Source organism: Bos indicus, chromosome 19 (assembly GCF_029378745.1).
Source record: "Bos indicus isolate NIAB-ARS_2022 breed Sahiwal x Tharparkar chromosome 19, NIAB-ARS_B.indTharparkar_mat_pri_1.0, whole genome shotgun sequence".
Taxonomy (NCBI): Eukaryota; Metazoa; Chordata; class Mammalia; order Artiodactyla; family Bovidae; genus Bos; species Bos indicus.
Genome location: NC_091778.1, coordinates 24,160,416 through 24,178,107, shown reverse-complemented (window position 1 = coordinate 24,178,107; position 17,692 = coordinate 24,160,416). Strand labels below are relative to the sequence as shown.

Below are 17,692 nucleotides of genomic sequence, written 5' to 3'. Positions count from 1 at the left end.
CCTGCATACAGATTTCTCAGGAGGCAGGTCAGGTGGTCTGGTATTCCCTTCTCTTTCAGAATTTTCCAGTTTGTGGTGATCCACACAGTCAAAGGCTTTGGCATAGTCAATAAAACGGAAATAGATGTTTTTCTGGAACTCTCTTGCTTTTTCGATGATCCAATGGATGTTGGCAATTTGATCTCTGGTTCCTCTGCCTTTTCTAAATCCAGCTTGAACATCTGGAAGTTCATGGTTCACATATTGCTGAAGCCTGGCTTGGAGAATTTTGAGCATTACTTTGCTAGCATGTGAGATGAATGCAATTGTGCAGTGGTTTGAGCATTCTTTGCCATTGCCTTTCTTAGGGATTGGAAAGAAAACTGACCTTTTCCAGTCCTGTGGCCACTGCTGAGTTTTCCAAATTTGCTGGCATATTGAGTGCGGCATTTTCACAGCATCATTGTTTAGAATTTGAAAGAGCTCAACTAGAATTCCATCACCTCCACTAGCTTTGTTCGTAATCATGCTTCCTAAGGCCCACTTGACTTCACATTCCAGGATGTCTGGCTCTAGGTGAGTGATCACACCGTCGTGATTATCTGGGTTGTGAAGATTTTTTTTGTATAATTCTTCTGTGTATTCTTGCCACCTCTTCTTAATGTCTTCTGCTTCTGTTAGGTCCATACCATTTCTGTCCTTTATTGAACCCATCTTTGCATGAAATGTTCCCTTGGTATCTCTAATTTTCTGGAAGAGATCTCTAATCTTTCCCATTCTATTGTTTTCCTCTATTTCTTTGCACTGATCACAGAGAAAGGTTTTCTTATCTCTCCTTGCTATTCTTTGGAACTCTGCATTCAAATCCGTGTATCATTCCTTTTCTCCTTTGCTTTTCACTTCTCTTCTTTTCACAGATATTTGTAAGGCCTCCCCAGACAGCCATTTTGCTTTTTGCATTCCTTTTTCTTGGGGATGGTCTTGATCCCTGTCTCCCACACAGGGATCTGGAGAAGGCCATTCCCTTCTCCAGAAAGCAATTATACTTCAATCAAAAATAAATAAAATTTTTTAAAAATATAATTCAGCAGTCTTTCATATATTTACAGAGTTGGGCAAGCATCACCATGACCTAACTTCTGATCATTTTACCACCTTAAAAAGAAACCCTGTGCTCCATGGCAGTAACTCTCCAGTCCCCCACCATGGGGAACCAGGAATCTAACCCGTGTCTGTTGCCTATTCAAAAACAGGTCCTCTTATACAAGGATCAAGAGTATGTTAATTGGTTTAATTTCTACAACAGATGTCTCCTGATCCCCACAATTCTAATTCTTGTAATCAACTCTTATGAAATAACAGCATGAGCTTGTAAAGATAAATGTATAAGGATGACTGCTAAAGCCCTGGTTGGAATAAACCAGTGACCATCAATAAGATAAGGAATAAACCTGGTCGCACATTCACACTCAAGTTTTCAGCAGTGGTAGGAAGGAACACATGGCATCACCCGCGACGGGAGAGAATGGAGCTCGAGTTTTTGTACTCAATCACAGCAATGCTCCCCACCCTCCCCTATCCCACGTTCTAGAGGAGAGAAAGTGGATAGAAGGCACCACTCAAGCAATCCACAGCAGCCCGGGGTGGCAGATAACAGGTCCCAAGTGAAGAGGTTGGCAAGGAGATGGACCTAGCCTAGACTACGTCAGAGCAAATGAAGTCTGGACAGAGCTGTCCACATTAAGCATGTGTGTGTGTGCATGCTAAGCCGCTTCAGTCGAGTCTGGCTCTTTGCGTCTCTGTCGACTGTAGTCCACCAGGCTCCTCTGTCCATGGGGATTCTCCAGGCAAGAACACTGAAGTGGGTTGCCATGCCCTCCTCCAGGGGATCTTCCCGATAGGGACTGAACCTGAGTCTCTTATCTCTCCTGCATTGGCAGGCATAAGATAAAAAGAAATAACACAGCAGCAATGTAACACACAACAGTACATAAAAATAAACGGAACAGAGGGGGCAGAGACAATTAAGAATCCAATCCAGAGAAAAGCATAAGCCAAGAAAGGGAATGCTTTCCAAGTGTGGCTTGCAAAATAAGACTAAGAATTCAGTAAAAGTCAAAAGATGAGAAGAAACAAGAGATTGAGAAAAAAAGAGAGCTTGAAAAGTTAAGGGAGGGCTTCCTTGGTGGCTCGGTGGTAAAGTATATGCCTGCCATTGCAGGAGACACGGGTTTGATCCCTGATCGGCAAAGATTCCATGTTCAGAGCAACTAAGCCCCAGTACCACAACTGCTGAGCTTGTGCTCTGAAGCCCAGGAGCAGCAACTACTGAGCCCACGTGCCCCAACTACTGAAGCCTGAGTGCCCCAGAGCCCATGCTCCATAACAAGAGAAGCCAACGCAGTGAGAAGCCTGAGCACAACCAGAGAGTAGCCCCTGCTCTCCACAACTAGAGAAGAGCTCGCGCAGCAATGAAGACCCAGCACAGCTGAAAAAAATAACTAAGATTGTGTGTGTGTGTGTATCTTTAAAAAAAAAGTTAAGGGGCAAGAGAGAACAGAAGCAATATCTAACAAAGACCAAACTATGTGATGTGTTAGAAAATCTTAAGCCAAGGCATGCCTTAGAAAAAAAAGACTAGAGCAATCTGAAGACATATATGGAGAACAAAGTTATCCACAACATAAGTGAAAACTGGAGCTCAAATGAAATAGAAAAGGTCATTAAGGAATAACAACAGAAACTTTTCATCAGAAAGAACTGATTGCGGACTGAAAGAGTGTACATCATGTACCAGAAAAGAAAAAAAGAGGAACAATTGACATTGAGACATGACCTGGTTATTGAACTTGAAAACCAAAGAATTCTTCTACCTGATGCACAGAATTCATTCACGTTTCATAAATTGTCTTAATGATGCCCTTAACAGTGTAAGGATCCAGGATCACGTGTTATATTTAATTACCCTATCTCTTTAGACTTCTTCAATGTTTGAAATTTGAAAATCAGTTATTTTATAAAATGTCCATCAATTTACCCTAGGCTTCCTCGTGACTGGATACAGATTATGCATCTTTGGCAATAATATAACAGGACTGGAAAAGGTCAGTTTTCATTCCAATCCTAAAGAAAGGCAATGCCAAAGAATGCTCAAACTATTGCACAACTGCACTCATCTCACACACTAGCAAAGTAATGCTCAAAATTCTCCAAGCCAGGCTTCAGCAATATGTGAACCATGAACTTCCAGATGTTCAAGCTGGATTTAGAAAAGGCAGAGGAACCAGAGATCAAATTGCCAACATCCACTGGATCATCAAAAAAGCAAGAGAGTTCCAGAAAAACATCTATTTCTGTTTTATTGACTATGCCAAAGCCTTTGACTGTGTGGATCACCACAAACTGGAAAATTCTGAAAGAGAAGGGAATACCAGACCACCTGACCTGCCTCCTGAGAAATCCGTATGCAGGTGAAGAAGCAACAGTTAGCACTGGACATGGAACAACAGACTGGTTTCAAATAGGAAAAGGAGTATATCAAGGCTGTATATTGTCACCCTGCTTATTTAACTTACATGCAGAGTACATCCTGAGAAATGTTAGGCTGGATGAAGCACAAGCTGGAATCAAGATTGCTGGGAGAAATATCAATAACCTCAGATATGCAGATGACACCACCCTTATGGCAGAAAGTGAAGAAGTAAAGAGCCTCTTGATGAAAGTGAAAGAGGAGAGTGAAAAAGTTGGCTTAAAGCTCAACATTCAGAAAACTAAGATCATGGCAAACGGCCCCATCACTTCACAGCAAATAGATGGGCAAACAGTGGAAACAGTGTCAGACTTTATTTTGGGGGCTCCAAAATCACTGCAGATGGTGACTGCAGCCATGAAATTAAAAGACGCTTACTCCTTGGAAGGAAAGTTATGACCAACCTAGATAGCATTTTCAAAAGCAGAGACATTACTTTGCCAACAAAGGTCCGTCTAGTCAAGGCTATGGTTTTTCCAGTAGTCATGTATGGATGTGAGAGTTGGACTATAAAGAAAGCTGAGCACCAAAGAATTGATACTTTTCAACTGTGGTGTTGGAGAAGACTCTTGAGAGTCCCTTGGACTGCAAGGAGATCCAACCAGCCCATCCTAGGGGAGATCAGTTCTGAATATTCATTGGAAGGACTGATGCTGAAGCTGAAACTCCAATCCTTTGGCCACCTGATGTGAAGAACTGACTCATTTGAAAAGACTCTGATACTGGGAAAGACTGAAGGTGGGAGGAGAAGGGGACAACAGAGGAGACGGTTGGATGGCATCACTGACTCAATGGACACGAGTTTGAGTGAACTCCGGGAGCTGGTGGTGGACAGGGAGGCCTGGCGTGCAGCAGTTCATGGGGTCGCAAAGAGTCGGACATGACTGAGGTCTGAACTGAACTGAACTGACACTATGTTCTCATTGCATCCAATCAGGTAACATGCTGACTTCTCTTTGCCCCATTATTGATAAAGTTAATGTCAACAACTGGAATAAGGTGCCATCTGCCAGTTTTCTCCGCTGTAAATTGCTTCTTTTCCTTTTACAACTAATAATTATGCTGTGTGGGGCAGGGGGATATACTTTAACCCTAAAAATAACTTGTTCCTCATCAAACTTTCACTACCTGTTTCAGCATCTGCAGTCAGCTGAATGAACACCCCCGACAAAAATACATCCACATTCTAACGCCTGGAACCTTCTATGGCAAAAAGGGACTCTGCAGGTGTGATTTAATTAAGGACTGAAGTGGCGATTTTATCCCAGATTGTCCAATGGGCCCTAAAAGCAACTACATATATCCTTCTAAGAAGAGGGAAGATGGAGTTCCCTGGTGGTCCAGAGTTAGGACTCCACACTTCCACTGTAGGGGGCACAAAGTCGATCCCTGACTGGCCAACTAAGATCCTACAAACCACACTGTGCAGTCAGAAAAAAAAAAAGGAGGTAGAGGCAGACTTGGTACAGACAGAAGGGGTAACGTGACCATGGAGGGAGACTGGTATGATGCAGCCACAAGCCAAGGAATGCTATTCACCACCAGAAGCTGGAAGAGGCAAAGAATGGATTCTCCCATAGACCTCCTAGGAGGAGTCTAGCCCAGCCAACACCATGATCTCTGCCCAGTGAAACTGATGTCAACTCATGGCTTCCAGAAATTACTCCAGAAATCATTTCTTTGTTTTAAACTATCAAACATGTGGTATTTTGCTAGAGCAGCCATAGGAAACTTACACAGCACCTATTAAATGTTTCCTGCATGTATGACGGTCGCCAAATGGTGATTTTCTAATTCTGTCAATCCATCTACATTTTTAGATGGCATTCCATCGTAAGAAAAGCTTTCTGTTCCCCCTCATGTATTCATTTATTCAGTGAGGATGTATGAATTCCTACTTTATTCAATAACTTATTCAATAATGCTACTATTTTTATTTACTTTGGCTTTTTTATTTTTTTAAATTTTTTGGCCACACCGTACAGTATGAAGGATCCTAGTTCCCTAATCAGAAACTGAACCTGGAACCATGGCAGTGAAAGTACCGAGCATCAACCACTAGACTGCCAGGAAACTCACAGTTTTAATTTTTAAACTGCCCTAGATTTGGCAAGTATGACTCTGCATGCCACCAAAAAAAGTATTTCAGCAATGGTTACTCAGGTGTGACTAACAGTTCTGTTCACCGCTGTGTCTATAGCATGGAGCATCATGTAGGTACTCTACAGTACTCTCTGTTGGCTGAAGAAACTGTTTACTATGAAAGATTCAAGACTGCAGAAAAGGGGCAGTGTTACAGAATGAAATGCATCTTCTTTTGCCCTAAAAAGTGACCCTTTTTTCATTAAAAGATACTTCAAGAGAGAATCCTAGGATCAGTGCTGCTGAAGAGATTAGAAATGTGAGTTCTACATTCGGCTTCGATTTCCTGCTCTGAGATTTCCAGTTTGGTTCCATACGTCTGTCCTGTCGGTGTCCCGTTTTCAGTTGCCTGAGTTCAGAACTCAATAGCTCTGAACTCCTGGCTGACAGCTCACCACTGTCTCTTTGATTCCTAATTGAATTTTGGCATCCAGTAAACTTCTATTTTAAATAAAATTAGCCCCCATTTTACAACACAATACAACAGGAAAAAAACATACCACAGGGACTTCCCTGGTGGTCCAGGACACACAGGTTCGACCCCTACTTAGGGAACTAAGATCCCACATGCCACAGAGCAACTAAGCCTGCTCACGACAACTGAGGAGTCTGAGCACCCCAATGAAAGACCCCGGGTGCTGCAACTAAGACCTGATGAAGCCAAATAAATAAATACTAAAAAAAAAACAAAACCACATACCTTCCGTCTTTCAGCGTGTTCACAATAAATCGGTTAATCTGGCAAATACAGTTGCTAGACAATCGCTCTTCCTCAACAAGAGGGTTCAGCTGTGTTGCCAACATGAATGCTGAAAGCACAGAGATTGCTTTAGTCTCTAAGACATTTCAGTCATGACAGTCTAAAAGCTGATCATACTTGTACCAGCAAAAGATAAAACAACGCCTTAAAAGACATTCCTGAAATTAAAACTACTCAGACTCTGTAAGGTAAAAAAACAGTAATAATTTGCTGTGCATTTAACACCTGGTGCTTTGATGAAATTAAGTATTTCCTGAAGTGCCTCAAATTATCTTTTCAATCATTCAGGTTTCATGACAAAGACTAAAAAAAAAATCTCTTATAGGTCCTTCACCTTGTGACTAGAGATAGTAAGTATATATTCTGCAAATTCTCTTTCTCCCTGTAAAGTTTCCAATGCAGAAATAAAACCCCAAAAAGACAAGTATAGGACAGCTAACCCATCATACCCACTAAATGTCAATATCATCCTAAGGGAAATTAATCAAAGGAAGCACAGAGCACCACTTAGAGAAAATTAATTAAGCCAAGTGGCAGCTTTCCACTAGACCCAGTCTATTGTTAGAATGCTTTCTGGCAGCTGCAATTCTGTCTGACTGAAGACACAGACAAGCAAATGTAGACTTCTGGAATGTTCCAATTATTGCAATCAGGTTGCTGGGTGCGCTTTCATTATTAAAATACAAACTCCTAGATTTATACATCATACGTACAAGATAGAGTATTCAATCCATCACTCATAAGCAGTCGATAACGGGGTGGACTATTCCCTGTAGTAATGGGACGGATGTTCTAGGAGAGAAAACACGATTCATTAGCCATATTGTCTGCCCAGTCCCCAGGGATAAGTAAACCTAAGCGGCAGGAGAGTGGGTTTGCCATTAGTCCCACAGAAACAGAGCTGCTTGCCCACTCTCTTGACACCTAAATCCAAGCAAAAGAAAATTGGACTTGATGATTCTCCCACCAACCTCTCTCTACTAACATTATTAAACACAACACAGATAAAAACAAAGTAAGTTACCAATACTCTTGTATTCTCTCTCCCCTAATTCAAATTTGATTGAAAATTTAATTAAAAAAAAAAACATCATACAACAAGGCAGCTAATATAGGTAAGGTACTATTGAGGAAACATGACAAAAATACAAAACGGGGGGTGGGGAGGTGGGGGGTGGGAAATCCTTCCCCTGAAGAGGCTTACAATTGGGGTGAAGATGGAGGCAGAGAATAGCAGAGGTGTGCCCATAATGACATGCGAGCAGAGCCAAGACATTTATTTCAGCTTGAAGAAAATCAGAGGCAGCTTTCCGAAGAACATGAAATACGAAAACAGCCTTAAGAAGACTGGTAATGAGTTTGGGAGCAACAGAGAGATAAACCATCGGGCCTACTGACTCAGAATCTGCAATCGTGGTCCAGATTTCTGCTCCTATTGATTTTGAAAATCCTCAGCAAAATTTGAGAACTCCTTAAATGACTGATAGGGTTAATGAAGAATTTTTTTTGGGTAGAGAGCTCCAGAAGCCAAATATGAGACAGATCTGAGCAAGACAAACCCCAGGGCAGAACCACCAAGGAGGAAGAAGTAATGGTGTGTTTTTGTTGTTGTTTAGTCGCTAAGTCAGGCCTGACTCTTTTGTAACCAGACTAGTCCGCCACGTTCCTCTCTCCTTGTGGTTTTCCAGGCAAGAATACTGGAGCTGGTTGCCCTTTCCTTCTCCAGGGGATCTTCCCAACCAAGGGATCGAACCCAAGTCTCCTGCATTGGCAGACAGGTTCTTTGCTGCTGAGCCACCAGGAAAGCCCACATTCTATATTATGTAGAGATTATTTCACTCTGGGCTCTACTGACTTTGAAGGGTTTATAGGAATCCTATAATCTCCAGATGCTCACAGGTAGCAGGTGTTCTTGTTATAAGATTCTAATACTTTATCTAGAAGGCTAAAAAATGACAGGTACAAAGGCAAGATTTATGAATAACAGAATGATGACGCACTGAACTTGGGTTAGAAAGCTGTTCCTAAGATGAGATAATCAAGAGCAGGGGTTCAGCAGGTGGGCTCTGGAGTCAGACCACCTGGGTACAAATCAGGGTTCTACTGCTTTCTACTGTATAAACTGGACAAGTTGCTTCCTCTCTGAGCCTGTTTCATCATCTGTGAAATGGGAATAACAACAATGTTGTAGCAAAAACAGAAATGATACTTTTCTTAAATAAAAATGGGTAGCAATACAGTATCTACCAATTGTGGAAAGAAGAGAAAAGCAAAGCTTCAAATTGGAACCTCCAGAGATCAAACTCTGACTAACATAACAGAAAAATAAAGCCCAGTTTCTCTCTCAGAGTTACAACATGGACTGGACTAATTTTGTGACGATGAAGAGAATTTAGAGTGGACAAATTTCCTAAAGTGGACTGTATGTCCTCTATGAAATGTAATTTATAATTATATGTAAGTTCAAAAAATGTTTGACATAAAAATATGGAGATACTCACAATGACTTGGAGGATGGGTTTTATAGATGTATCTCCCTGTTGCATGATGGCCTGAAAAAGTAAAAACGGATTCTTGTGAGACAGGTGTTCAAATCATGCTTAAAACTTGACGTATTTTTAGTTTGGTATCTGGAACAAACCACAGATAACATTAGTAAAAGATTCCTTTCAGAGCTTACCATTTGAGAATCCACTTTAAGTTCTTTATCACTCTGGACAAATTATAAAAGTGGGATTCATACTTACCAACAATATACATTTACTTCATGTATGTATTCATAAAATACTGGCATCACATATGTACTCATTATTCATAACAGCACATTTATTTCCCTATAATGTCCATTAAGTGGGAATCAGACAAATAAGTATAGCAAACCCTTAAAACAGAGTATTATGCAGCCTCAAGAAAATGTTTATATACCACTAGTTGCCTCTTGTAAGAGGAACTGGGTGATGGGGGATACATCATCCAGTTGGAGGCAGACCTTGCACTGTGTCCTTCTATACTTTTTGAATTGTCCAAATTCATCAAACGACATATGGCTTGATGTACTACTGTGTACAGTTGTATGTATTACAGACTAATAGTGTGCAAATCTTATGCAACATAATTTCTACTTTATGTAAATCTAATTAAACTTCAGTAAATGTGATCTTTATTTTGGCCATGCCCCACAACATGTGGGACCTTAGATTTTGACCAGGGATTGAACCTGAGCCCCGTGCATTGCACTAGAAACACAGAACTGTAACTGCTGGACTGCCAAGAAGTCTGATTTTTAAGTAGCCATTACTGGGGAACAGAATTAGGGGAAGGGGCAGGTTAGTAATTTCATCAAGCACCTTTCTGTTCTATCTGAGTCTAAAACAGAATACATGTATTTCTTTACTACTCTTAACGTTTGTGCCATCAATAAATAGTGAATATAAGACTTACTCTTCTGGGACATATAACACGACATATACACTTAAGACAGAACTGACTTAAACATTCCAAATTACCATTGCTAGTAAAAATACAAAGCAACGATGGTGATCATTTTGTAATGTACAGAAATATCAAGTCGCTATGTTGTGCACCAGGAACTAACCTTGTAGGCCAATTACACTTCAAAAATGAACAAACTCAAAGAAAAAAATAGATCAGATTTGTGGTTACCAGAAGCAGGAAGTAGAGGGAGAAGGAACTGAACAAATCTATTCAAAAGGTAAACTTCCAGTTGTAAGATAAGTACCAGGCTCAATGTAATGTACAACAGGATTAATATAATTAATGATGCTAAATATGAAAGTTATTAAGAGAGTAAATCCTAAGAGCTCTCATCACAAGGAAAAAAATACTATTTTTTCTTTTGCATGTGTATGAGGTGACAGATGTTCACTAAACTGACTGTGGTAATGGTTTCAGATCATTATGCCCTACACCTTAAACTTACATAGTGCGGTATTTCAATTATATCTCCGTAAAACTGGAAGGAAAAAAACACAAAGCAACAGAATGCAATGCTCAAAAGTATGCGTTCAAATCCTCAGCTCGTGCACAAACTACTTCTCTGCATTTTAATTTCTTCGTCTGTAAGACGGGGTTAATGATAAAAATCTACTTTACAGGGTTACTGTAAGTACTGACTATAATAAAATATCTGGCACATTGGAAATGATCAAAAATATTAGTTCCCTTCCCCCTTCTTTGTATTACCTAATTACTTAAGATAGAAATACTATTTGTTCTATTTACCACAATAGTTTCATGAATAATCTCTCATGACAGCTCTTGCTGAAAATGTCCCTACTATTTGTGTGCATTAGTTGCCCTTTGGGGGTCTATGTCTTTTGAACTAAAATATTACTTGCTTTAGATGAGAAATTTGACAAAGGTTCTCTACCAAAACACACATATAAATTTTCATTGTCGTTTATGAACAAGATCTAAGTAATACTACAATTTTGAACATGACAAAAACTAACTCAGCAAATTATTTAAATAATACCTTAGTCACTGTTTTTAAAAGTAAAGAACAATTCCTGATTTGTCTTAAAGATGCAGGGTTGCGGCTATAAAGGAAACAAGGACTACAATTTGCAATCACTTCTCAAGGTTTATCATTTTTAATGTATTAAAATATTCACTCCACTTTGCCAACTGTGCCTCTTCATCCACCTCTGTCCCTTTCTTTTCACTGCCTCACACGCAAGTAGTAAACATTTATTGGGCACCTAATACTGGCCAGCACTGGTCCAGGAATCGGGCAGACTGTGTTGAGCAAAAAAACCAAACAAGATTTCAGGCTTCAGAGCATTTACAATCCAGTGGGGGGGAGACAGAAAGGAACTAACATTAATGAAATGAACAATATTTAATGTAAAATCATATCTGCGACTGTTAATAAAAAGTAACAAGTAATGCACATTTATTATGTATCAGACATGGACTAGGCACTTTAATAGCTCATTTAATCCTTCCACTAATCATAGGCAACAGGTACTAGGTATGATTAGCCTGTGACAGAAGAGGAAAGACAGACTTTAATATCTTGCCTGAAATCACAGATAATAGGTGAACAAACAGGAATTAGGATCTGAAAATACTTTGACTTAAGCCTAGCAAAGTGAGTCAAGGAAGAGTTCTTTGAGGAAGTAACTGAGTGGAGACTTGGAAGATTATGCTAATCAACAGGAGAAGAATGAAGAACAACCCATTGTCAATTGGCTACACTCCAATAAAAAATAAAAAATCTAATAACAATAATAATTTTTTTAAAAAAGCACCACCCAGGCAGTAGGCACAGGTTAAAGAATGTTCAAAGCCCCTGTGGAAGGCAGGAGTATGAAATATACCAGGAATTTACAATTTACTTTAAAAAAAGCTGGAAAAAAGGAAAGACCAGGTAGGAATATGCTGTTAGGAATGGCAGGAGGAAGATTATGCTGGGTAAAAGCGAGAAGGCCAGGCACAAACAAGGGTGCCAGTATGCCTGGAGAGAAGTAGCTGGATTTGAGACATAGGTGAAGTCATAACAGACCAAACTTAGGTACGGACTGGACAGCCAGGGTGACAGAGTTTATAGAAAGAATGACTCGACCATTTCTGGCTGGCATAACTTAATGAATAACGGTGCCATGCATCCAGCCAGGGGACAGCAGAGGCCCAAATTTAGGAAGATATTAGATTTGCTTTGGAACATGTTGGAACATGTCTTTGAGATATCAAGTACACAGATGATAGAGGTTTGTCTTTCAGAGTAAAGCTGGCCCTGGACAAAAAATAAAACTTTTGAGCAACTGACATAGAGACGGTAATTTTATTGTTTTGGGAGAAGAGGGCCTAGGGTTGAGCCTTGAGTCAAGAAAAATTTACAGAAGGATCTGAAAATAAGACGGGGAAAGACAAGCCAAGCTGAGCCATAGAAACCAAAAAAAGAGGATGCTACCGGAAGAAAGCTTTGCCCAATAGTCAAACGCTGCTGAGAACTGATAAATTTAGATCTCAAAAGTGTTTGTTGGATTTAACAACCCCAGGAGGCACTGCTGACTTTAGCCAGGGTTACAGCGATCAGGGAGCTACTGCTGCTGTTAAGTCGCGTCAGTAGTGTCCGACTCTGTGCGACCCCATAGACGGCAACCCACCAGGCTCCCCGGTCCCTGGGATTCTCCAGGCAAGAACACTGATCAGGGAGGGGAGTGACTAATTCGAGTCGGTTAAAGGGGAATGTGAGGCAAGAAAAAGAACTGAAAACTGACAACTCTTGCAGAAAGTTTCGCTGCGGATGGGGGAAGGGAAGAAGAAAAAGTGGCTGCAGGAGAGAGATGAGAGGAAATCAATAGTTTACTTTGTTTCAATTCCTTAAGCAGGAAAAACATGAGCATGTTTAAAAAGATGACGATAAAAATACGTTAACTGATGATTCTAGGGAGTCATCCGGTGGTTCCTCCCCAGCCCCCGCTATCACTCCAGCTCCTGTGTTCTCTCCCCCTTCTCCACCCGCACGGCCCCAGGGCCCACAGCCACCCCGGACCGCGCCCAGCTCGCAGGCGTCGCCTCACCGCAATGGCCCCCTCGCTCAGGTGGCCCACCATGGTTCCGCCGCAACAACTCCCGCGCTCCGGCTCCCCCAACACAAGCCTGGCTTTACTCCCGGGGACCCGCGCGCTCCAAGGCGATTGGCCGGAGGAGCTGCGTGAACCGCCCCCGCCTCCCGGCGTGCGCACGGCACGGGGAGGTCTGAGGGCCGAGCAGCCACCGCATTGGCTGAGGCGCGGCACACGGCTCACGTGACCCACCGGAGTCCGGGTCCCGGGCCTTGTTGCGGGATGGCGGGGGCCTGGGGGCGGGGCGCCGAGCCGCGGGGCGCGCGAAGCGTGACGCGGGCGCCGCCAAGGGCGCAGGGCGGAGGGGTTCCGGGAGCTTTCCCCTCGGGCTCTAGGAAACGAACCGCGCTCGGCCTTTGGCTGGCAGCCACAGACTGCTGGCCCAGAGGCGTGTTCGAGGGGTTCCCTGATAATTCTGCTACTGAATGTAGTCAAAGCAGTGACTCGCTTCTTTCAGCAACCCCGAGCTGAGCTCCCGCAGGTGCCAGACCCTGAGCTTGGCACAGTGGGGGGTCTCTCAAGGTAAATAAGACCTGGTCTCTACTCCCAGAGGGGAGCACAGTATGTCGAGGGAGTTTTCTGCTGTGCGTAGCCTTAACTCAGTGTAGACGTGGTTTGGGCCCCAGGAGAGACGCAAAGTGTGCTCCTGTCGTCACAGGTGGCAAAATCAGGGAAGGCTTCCCGGAGTAGGAACCATTTCCACCATCTTGAAGGATGTGTGGAAATTCGGATAGTAGGGTATAGAGGAAAAAGCGAGACTTGATCAAAAAGTGGGCCAGGGGTCAAATAATAAAGGGTTTGCACTGGGCTTCCCTAAGTTCTAGGAGGAGCATCAGTGAATTTAAGGCAGAGAATTGACATCTGTCTCAGTATGGAGGATGGACTAAATTGGGAAGGGGGAGCGGGGAGGGGGAGTCAGAGGGCCTGAAGACTAAAGACACTCGAGAAAGAATGCCAGACAAGAAATGGTGAGGGCTTGAACTAAAGGAGTGACCTCGGGATTGAAAAGAAAAAACTGAACTGTGTAAGAAATCTGATTCATCATGTATAACGGTTTCCTAATACGATGCCGGGAACAAAGTCAGTTTTCAGTAAATATTTCTGAATGAAGGGATGTGAATTGGTGCGGGAGAGGATACATCCTTGCTTGGCATGTAAACAACTGTAGGAAGAGACTACAAGATCTGATTTTGTTGCTTCATGCTTGCTTGAATGAAATCGATTTTCTGAAATTATGCATTTGTAGAAAACTGAATTCCTTGTTTTCTCACTCATTTTTTAGATCTACAGTAGCATGGATCTGCCCGTGGATGAGTGGAAATCATACATACTTCAGAAGTGGTCTTTGCTCCCCAAGTCCATTCAGGTCACCATTTCTACAGCAGAGACTTTGCACGATCTCTTTCTTCACTCATCTCCGCTTCTTCAGTAAGTGAATGAAAGCTTCAGTCAGGGAAGTTTTGATCTGGAAAGTGTTCTCTTTTATGACTTCCTCTCAGATTATATCTCTTTCTGATGGAAGAGTTAAGTGCAGATTTTTCTCTTTTGGGGCATTCAGCAGTTCTTGCTATTTCCACAGTTCTTTCTAACCTATTATATCAATAGAACAGGTATGTCTGTGCTCAGTCATGTCAGACTCTCTGCGACCCCTTGGACTGTAGTCCGCCAGGCTCCTCTGTCCGTTGGATTTTACAGGCGAGAATACTGAAGCAGGTTGCCATTCCCTTCTCCAGGGGATCTTCCCGACCAGGGATTGAAGCTGTGTCTCTTGAGTCTTCTGCATTGGCAGGTGGATGGATGCTTGTTAGCTTTGTCATTGTCAGCATTATGTCTCAGTAGTCATGCCTTGAGGTAGTTACTAGGCTGTACACCTTGCCATATCCCAAAGGATACAGTGCAGATTCAGTGGCTGCACATAGAAATTAAAAAATTCTATTTGGAAAGAACCATGGAGGTCATATAGTCTAACCTAAGTAGTTTTAAAACACTCTTGACTACATTCTTCAATAAGAAACATATTGTACATCACGACCTAGTACACACATGTGTATAAGAAACTGAAACAATTTCCCAAAACCTCGTTCAGTGAATTATTATTGAACATCTGTTTCATGCCAACTACTGTGCTAGGTGCTTAGTAAACCAAAAGCACATCATTTAAAAAAATACCCTGGTGTCTCAGTGGTAAAGAATCTGCCAATGCAGGAGACACGGGTTCCATCCCTGGGTCAGGAAGAATCCACATGCTGCGGAGCAACTAAGCCCGTGAGCCGCAACTGTTGAGCCTGTGCTCAAGAGCCTGGGAGCCACGACTGCTGAGCCTGTGTGCCGAAACTTCTGAAGCTCACTTGTCCTAGAACCCAGGCTCTGCACCAAGAGAGGCTGTTGCAATGAGAAGTCCACATACCTCAAGTAGAGAAAAAGCCCAGGTAGCAACAAAGACCCAGCTCAGCCAAAAATAGATAAATGAATTTTTTAAGACAGACAAAGATCCTTACTACCAAGGAGGAACAGAAATAAACATCATAATGTGTATAATATGTTAAAAGTGATAAGTGCAGTTGAAAAAAGGAAAATTGAATGGGGTGGAGGCAATAGCCAGTGCTAGGAACGAGAGTACAGGTTGTAGTATTAAATGGTATCGTCAGATATGCCTCTTGAAAGAGCAAAAGTGGAGCAGAATCTTCGCCATACAGGAGTTTGCAAAGTAGATGTCTGATAGAAGAGAATTCTGGGCAGAGAGCCTAAGATGGGAGAGTATCCGGCCTGGTTTAAAAAACAGCAAGTTGGGTGAACAGGTAGTAGTGAATAAACAAAGTGAGCCAGAGGGCGAGTGGTAGGAAATACTATCAGAGGAGTAATGGGACATGCATGGGAGTTGGGAGCAGGTTTCCCGATCAAGTGGGCCCTTTATTAGTGCCTTATCTTTTTACTCTGAGTAGGAAGTTATTGCAGCATGTGGTAGGCAGAATTCTAAAAATGCCCCTCACCCCCACCATTCTTGTCCCCTGGTTATTTAATCTAACATTAACCTAAACACTGCTGGGAAGGGATTTGGCAGATGGAATGCAAGTCCCAAGCCAGCTGACTTTGAGATATAATTACCGGGTGGGCATAACCTTAATCAAGCAAGACCTTTAAAAGCAGAGAGTTTGTCCCAGCTGGTAGCAGAAAGGGAAATCAGAGAGATTCAAAGCATAAGATTTGAATGCGCTTTGGCTGGCTTTGAAGATGGAGCCACATGACAAGGAATGCAGGCAGCTTCTGGAAGCCCAGAGTGCTTCCTGGCTAACAGCCAGCAAGGAAATGGGAACCTCAGACACACAATTGCAAGGCACTGGCTTCTGTCAACCGCCTAAATGAGTTTAGGCACAGATTCTTTCCCAGACCTTCTGTAGAAGAGCTCACCTTGATTTCAGCCTGTTAAGACCCTAAACAGAGAGCCCAGGCAAGCCCACCTGGACTTGTGATCTACAGAACTGAGGATAATAAATGGGTATTGTTTTAACCTGCCAAATGTGTGGCAATTGTTACACAACAATAGAAAACTATTAACGCAGTTTTGAGATGAGAATGATATGATCTGATTATATTTTAAAACAGATATCAGCAAACAACATCGCACAGGATAAATCCATCCCACTGCCTGTTTCTGTGTGGCCTTCAGCTAAGAATGGTTTTTACAGATAAACATTTGTAGTCAATTTGATGATGGGGGACATTGGCTTTGAGCTCCAGTTTAGCAAAATGGGATCCTTTAAAAATTTTTTGGTTTTCATTTTCTCATTAGTAGACCTTGTTTAAAAATGTGCTCAGTTATTACTATTAATTTTGAATTTTGCAAATAAAAGCATGTTTTTTCTTTTGTTGTAGAAGTATGTATGTAACAGCCTGATTTTTACCTCTTGGCCCATATAGGCTAAATGTTTATTCTTTGGCTTTCTAGAGAAAGTTTGCTGATCCCTGTTTTAAAGGATTGCTCTAACCACTGTGTTGAGGGTATACTATAGGAGGAACATTTCCCTGATGGGTCAGTTGGGAAAGAATCCACCTGCAATGCGGGAGACCTGGGTTCGATCCCTGGGTTGGGAAGATCCCCCCTGGGGAAAGGAAAGGCTACCCACTCCAGTATTCTGGCCTGGAGAATGCCATGGACTGTATAGCCCACGGGGTCATAAAGACTCGGACATGACTGAGCGACTTTCACGTTCATAAGAGGAGCAAGAATGGATAATAGATAGACTTGTTGGGAGGCTTATTGCTTTAATCCAGGTGAGAGAGGAGGTGATAGTAATTTGGGCCAGGGTGGTAGTAGTAGGGATGAGAAGTGGTTGAATTCCAATGGTGGACTTAATCGCATTTCCTGACACATGGAATATGGTGTATTAGAGAATGAGAGAAGTCAAAAGTGGCTCTCGTGATGTAGACCTACAGGGCAAAGGTAGAAGGATGAAATTTCCACACCTGGGAAAGCTGCAGGTGGAGCTGTCTTGGGAAGGAACTTGAACGATTCATATTCCAGTTGGCAATGTCCAGTAGACATCCAGGTTCAGTCACTCAGTCATGTCTGACTCTTTGCAACCCCATGGACTGTAGGCCCCCAGGCTCTTCTGTCCATAGGATTGTCCAGGCAAGAATACTGGAGTGGGTTGCCATGCCCTCCTCCAGGGTATCGTCCCAACCCAGGGA

At 42.4% G+C, this 17,692-nt stretch overlaps 2 protein-coding genes across 3 annotated transcripts in view; one reads left to right on the top strand and one right to left on the bottom strand.

Annotated features, from left to right (window-relative positions):
- The window catches only part of RPA1 (replication protein A1), a 46,411-nt gene extending 33,284 nt beyond the window's left edge, over positions 1–13,127 (bottom strand). Inside the window, exons 1-4 of the mRNA XM_019981772.2 lie at positions 12,959–13,127; positions 8,912–8,962; positions 7,124–7,202; positions 6,351–6,459 (exon numbers count right to left, since the gene is read on the bottom strand). Of these exons, the coding sequence (XP_019837331.1) occupies positions 6,351–6,459; positions 7,124–7,202; positions 8,912–8,962; positions 12,959–12,991 (272 nt within the window). The 5' untranslated portion in view covers positions 12,992–13,127. The remainder of the gene's footprint in view (positions 1–6,350; positions 6,460–7,123; positions 7,203–8,911; positions 8,963–12,958) is intronic.
- Positions 13,128–13,253: 126 nt separating this feature from the next.
- The window catches only part of SMYD4 (SET and MYND domain containing 4), a 39,421-nt gene continuing 34,982 nt past the window's right edge, over positions 13,254–17,692 (top strand). Inside the window, exons 1-2 of one of the 2 annotated variants that reach the window (XM_070772824.1) lie at positions 13,254–13,525; positions 14,286–14,431. In XM_070772824.1, coding sequence (XP_070628925.1) covers positions 14,298–14,431 — 134 coding nt within the window. In that variant the 5' untranslated portion in view covers positions 13,254–13,525; positions 14,286–14,297. The remainder of the gene's footprint in view (positions 13,526–14,285; positions 14,432–17,692) is intronic. The other variant, XM_019982194.2, reaches the window with a different exon arrangement.